This window comes from Myxocyprinus asiaticus, chromosome 17 (assembly GCF_019703515.2).
Source record: "Myxocyprinus asiaticus isolate MX2 ecotype Aquarium Trade chromosome 17, UBuf_Myxa_2, whole genome shotgun sequence".
Classification (NCBI taxonomy): domain Eukaryota; kingdom Metazoa; phylum Chordata; class Actinopteri; order Cypriniformes; family Catostomidae; genus Myxocyprinus; species Myxocyprinus asiaticus.
The window spans coordinates 14,651,852-14,657,851 of NC_059360.1; the positions used below are offsets into that span (position 1 = coordinate 14,651,852).

The following is a 6,000-nucleotide window of genomic DNA, read 5'->3' on the forward strand; positions in this document are numbered from 1 at the left end:
ATGAATTACATGCGTTAACGTGTTAATTTTTACAGCTCTAGTCAGAATACATGGTTATTTTTGAATGACCATCAATGGAAAAACATGCTTTTTGGCAGTAGTTCTGCCATCTACCAGCAGGGGCTAATGGGGCCATGCTAACCAGCAAATTCTCGACTTCCTGGATACAACTATTAGAAAACCATTTGTACTTTGATATCCTGAAAATGTGTAAACACTATGGCTCTGTTATTTGAGCATCCTGACCAGCCAGAAACAGCAACATTAGCTCTACCACTGGCGTGAATTCAAGGCAGGGGTATGTCTGGACAACCCAAACCCAAAAAATAATGATTTTTGCAATCCCGTTGATTACACTTCATTTGAGCCCACATATGAATAATATCCATTCACTTTTTATCACTTTTACTTAAAATATAAATAATCTTGAAAGCTTGTCTGAGTAAGCAACAGTAACCAAGGAAGGTGTGGCTTAGTGCAGGGTCAGTGCCTCTCCAAAAAATAACTTGTACACAGCTATTGGCATTAAATACTGCTGATGGATCACCACTTGATCATTGCTGGTTCAGATGTGAGTTACCGTGTCATAATGGATCAAATACAACACTTAAGAACACTTCCAAGTGTGCTTTAAGTGCTTAGTAAGTGAGAGAAATCAGGTTAGAATCATCAGTTTACACTCTGATTACCATTTCTTAGATATCCAACATTCGCTGCATAAGACTTTGTAGACTGTGATAGAAACAGATCTACTTGTATTTACTGCTTTTTTGGGCTAAAGTGGAGCCCTATGTCTCTAGGGTGTTTTAAGAACAGGGAAAAATCCATTAACTTTTGCCACTCGTCCAAGTCATGGGAAGTACTCCATGCATTCGGTCACACAGAGAGGATAGAAAGACAGTGGCTGCCAAGTTTGATGAAACCATAACAACGTTCAATAACAATCTCTTCTCTCTCTCTCTCTCTCTGTTTTAGTATTTAACATTCTGGTCAATGTTGGAGTGGTGCTCACGTATCCTATTCTCATATCTATTGGGACGTTACTCAGTGTTCCAGGCAATGCAGGTGTGTGAGTCCATGATGTATGTCATTATTTCACATATGCTAATGTAATGTTTGCCAGCTGGTACGTGCTGCGCAGTGAGTAAACCTCACTCCCCTGGCCTCAAGAGGCACACTAGCAACTGATGCTAGGGGCTGTAACCTTTAGCCTCCTCGTTAGTGCGCCCGACTCCCATGCCGGTGACACCAGTTCGAATCCCGCTCTAATATACACTAATATACACTTGATTGCATAAGTTTGCATCCACCTAGCACTAACTGCAAGCTGTTTATTTCATGCAACAAAAAAAAGAAAGAAAAAAAGGATCATAAAAATTGCTTTTTATTTAATACTGCCCTGATAAAGCTATTGGACATGACAGATATTTCCATATATTCCACAAAACAAATAATAACTGAATTTCCACAAATTATCCTGTTCAAAAGTTTTCATCCCCTTGGTTCTTAATATTGTGTGTTGCTTCTAGTCATAAGCGCTGTGTTTTTAGGATGATAAGCCCTATTTTAAGAGTGCTAGCGCTAAGTGCATCACTATGCGATAAGTCATGCACGCAAAGTCAATGATCATGGCCAGGAAGTTTTGGTATTTTTTGTGTAAGCATGCGCTAAGTCTAGGAGCAAGTGGGTTTGGCGAAATTGTGCGCGCAAAGTGATAATGGACTGAGTCAAGTGCAACTTAATTTGGAGGTTCTTCTCCGGCACGTGTGTGTCCTATTATATAGGACCAGCCAAGCATCAGTGACAGCACATTCATAAGAAGTTGGCAGTGTAAATGTACTTTATGCAATGAATTAGAAGAATATAAATATGGACTTACGTTCTTTTGTGCATTAAATACATCCTTGTTGAATGTCTGGCATATTTCAATGCTAGTGACATGCTCCTTTTCTACGCATGGGAAATGTGGTTCTTGTCATGATTTGGATTTGTGTTCCATTAAATTATGGAGAATGTAAGTATTATTAATAATTTTCATATGCTGACACACAAATCAAGGCTAGTATTAATAGTGATTGTATCAGAACACACTTCACTTTTACCGGCCGATTTTGATTTTGAAAAATTACATTCATTTATTTAAACAAAACATTTTTTAACCAAAAATATGTTATGTCGCTTCTGAAGGGCAGTGCTAATTAAATTGTTTTTGATTTTTTTATCTCATATATTTGTATACATTTTGAAAAGGGTGTGTAAGCTAATGAGACAAAAGGGGGGTGCAAACTTATGCACTGAACAGTATGATGATTTGAAATATATTTCACCGCACATTGGCACACGGACTGTTTTCCACTCGTTATAAATATGAGCCATGTTAAATTTGGTTAAAGAGCAAAGCAAAATGATCAGATTAAGCATTAAAGGGTGAATTCTATGAAAACATCCCTTCATGTTTTACCCCAAAAATGAAGACAAAAATATAAAGTTAATAAAAATGCTAAGTAAATAATTTAGCAAAAGAAAATTTATTTTACACAATAAATAAATACAATTTGCATCAGTAAAAGGATACATTTTACAAGTATTAAGTTTTTCTTTGCATTTTGACATTATTTTCATGACAACTACACACATTTCCTCCAAAATTCTGAATAAATACTGTTATTTTTAGTTTTTTTTTATTTTAGTTTTTTTTTATTCTTGTAAATATTTTAAATGAGTCTGATCAGATCTTAATTTCTTTAAAAATATTTTTTTACTGTATTACAATAAAAATGACTGTGATATGATTATTGTATATAATTTAATAAAATTGGCATAACTTAAAGGCAATACTAACTCATTTTCTAACTTTACAGTAATGAAAATTAGATTTTTTTCTGCATTACAGTAATCAGAATTTGGAGGACATCTGCCTAATTGCCATGAAAATAAGGCAAAAGCAATGCAAAAAAATAGTAATGATCCCAAAATAGGCATCATTTTCTTTATGTATAATATAATTTCTTATTTTTTCTTTTAAGTTTGGGTGAAATACAGTATTTCATGTTCTTGACAAGCTTCGTATGGGATTCACCTAAAACTGTAACAGATAAAATCTCTCAGTCTTCCCCATGACACCTTAAGAAACTCTATTATAAGTGAGTGTCTTGACTAGAAGCAAACTATTCTGCCTTGTGAGAAAGGAGTGATGAAGTTGCCAAGGTAACAGTAAATGCCTTAAGAGGGTGCTTATCTTTAAAAAACAGTCTGTCATGGTCAGTGAGTTAACTGACATTTGGCTTTTCTTCTAGAAAGCTAAAATAATTCAATTGCAGCAAATATGATTCATTGTTTATGTATACTACTGTACATTCCTTACGTGTGGCTATGAATTTTAGTGATAAACTCATGATGAGTGGTGCATTAGAATGCATTGGGAATCTGAATTGATGGATTTACTTCATCATCATAATTGGTAGCCATTTCACAGACTATATTGGGGAGCTAAGGCCCTCATAAGTACCAGTCGTAATGCTAAAAAAAAAAAACACACACACACACACACACTTTATATGTATTTAAAATGCAAGCACAGAATTGCAATCATTCTTCATATAAAGACTGCTCGCCCTTAAAGTATCAGCCACTTTAACGCTGAATGTCTCTTTAGTAGCGGTAATGAATTTGATTCGACTGAAATTAATTGGTTACCTGGCAGAGAAGACTTTGCCAAAGTCAGTAAGTCTCACCCACTCATAGTAATTTAGACAGAGTGCTAACAAGGTCGCTTTTGAATAACAGAAACTCACTCATCTGTGGTTACCCTAAGAAATTAATTGGAGTTTCTAACAAAACACTTTACTGTAAAAAAGAAAAAAAGCCTGCTACAATGCAACCATTAAATTATGAGTAAAAATAAAAAAAATTTAAATGTGACAATGGTGCTTTTGAGTCTTAGCAAAATTGCATACTACTTCTTTTTTTTTTTTTTTTACCAAAGCGTACATAGAACACCTTAGCAACCACATAGCAAAAGCCTGGCAACCAACCACAACACCCTAGCATTGTGGCATTGAGTTTTACATGGGAAACCACCACTCACATTGTCTTAAGAAGATGTAATTTCATGTCAACTATCCAAATTCAGAAATAGACCAGCTCTTTAAAATGTCTTCAATGTCTCTCAGATGTCTTCATCGTGTATATATGCCATCTCTTTCCTCATCATCTTCTCTCTTTGAGTAGCCATTGACGTGTTGAAGCATGAGGTGATCTTCAGCGTAGTGCGTCTGGCTGCCACCTGCATCATCTGCCTGGGCTTCCTGCTGCTGCTGCTCCCTGAAGAGTGGGACACGGTCACCCTGCGCTTTCTCGCCACACTGGCTGACAAAAAAACGGAGGAGCATGGTGAGGAGCTCACCGAGTCCAGCATCCACACACGCAGCCGGAGTAGAGCCAACGGAGCCGTATCAATCCCTTTGGCATGACCTTTAACCTGGGAATGAGTAGCCAGTGTCAATACAGATCCAGCATGCAGCAGCATTTGAGCAAAGAGAAAGGTCTGGTTATATTTAAGGTTTTGGAAAGAGGTGGAAGGGGTATTAAAGACAAACAGCAAAGTGGAGAGGAATGATGGTATTTTCTTTAACAATAACCACATCAGCCAATCAGAACAGATGTCAAAAGAGACAAGAACATGCTGTTATTGGCCTCCACTTTAATGGAGATAACAGTTAAGGATTTTATTGAGTGTTCCGAGAAAAACCGAGAAAAACGTTCCGTTCTTTTAAAGAAATAGTTCACCCAAAGATGAAAATTCTGTCATTATTTACTTACCCTCATGTTGTTCCAAACCCATTTGCCGTTATTTATTTCTGTGAAACACAAAACTAGACATTTTTTTAAAGAATCTTCATGCAGTTCTTGCCATACAACAACAATTCGTAGTGACCATGTCTGTCAAGCTCCAAAAAGGATAAAAAAAAACCTCCAGACTGAATTTTAAGTAGTTATTGACTCATTATCTTCACTTCCGCCAAAGCTTCATTGTCTACGTCCAGATTAAAAAATGGTGAGTCAACATCATTGATGGCAAAGTGGCATTGGATCTCAAGTTTAGTAACCGAACATGATAATAAAGTAAGTAAATAAAAGCAAAGATAATAAAGTGAATAACAACTTCAGTTATGGTCCTTTCCTCACACCAAGCTATTGTATGTCTTCAGAAGACTTGGAATATAGCGCATGAGTCATATGGAATACTTGTATGGTCATTTTTGGAGTTTGACAGCCATGGTCACTGTGATCTGTTATTGTATGGCAAGAGCAGCATAAAAAAATTATCCTTTTGTGTTCAATAGAAAAAAAATGAAAGACTTTGGAAAGACCTGAGGGTGAACTATTCCTTTAAAACGGGTATTTATTGACAGTATTTAATTTTTTTACAGAAGGTATTTAGTATTTTCTTCCCTAAGTGAGGGCCTAACATTTCTATGGGGAGATTAATCCAGTACATAGAAATGAATGGACTTTCAGACTATCTCTCTCTGCACGCACACCCTGCACCCCTCAGCCAGCCCTCCCCATGGACTGTATTCTGTGAATATAGACCCAGTCAGGGCCAGTTTGGCTCACTGTACACATGAATGCATCCAGAGATCGGATATATATATATATATATATACATATATATATATATATATATATATATATATATATATATATATATATATATATATATATATATATATATATATATATATATGTATATGAAATATAATGATTATTTGCATTGAACGTAGTAGTATTATTGTATATATGTAGAAGAAATATATTATGCTTTAATGAATAAGCCTTTTCCTTTTTTAATAAAAGACAAAAATAAAGATCTGCTTTCAAAAGCTCCTGCCATTTGACTGCTGTTTTAAAGGAACAAAATTAACACTGAAACAGATGCTCAGTTATCCATGAGAACTGTCCTATCTCAGCATTCTCTTGAGACTTTATTATTAAAAT

General features: G+C 35.6%; 1 protein-coding gene across 1 annotated transcript in view; it reads left to right on the top strand.

Moving 5' to 3' along the window:
- Positions 1 to 5,653, top strand: part of LOC127454872 (solute carrier family 35 member F4-like) — a 34,099-nt gene extending 28,446 nt beyond the window's left edge. Inside the window, exons 6-7 of the mRNA XM_051722360.1 lie at positions 976 to 1,065; positions 4,231 to 5,653. Of these exons, the coding sequence (XP_051578320.1) occupies positions 976 to 1,065; positions 4,231 to 4,472 (332 nt within the window). The 3' untranslated portion in view covers positions 4,473 to 5,653. The remainder of the gene's footprint in view (positions 1 to 975; positions 1,066 to 4,230) is intronic.
- Positions 5,654 to 6,000: the final 347 nt, after the last annotated feature.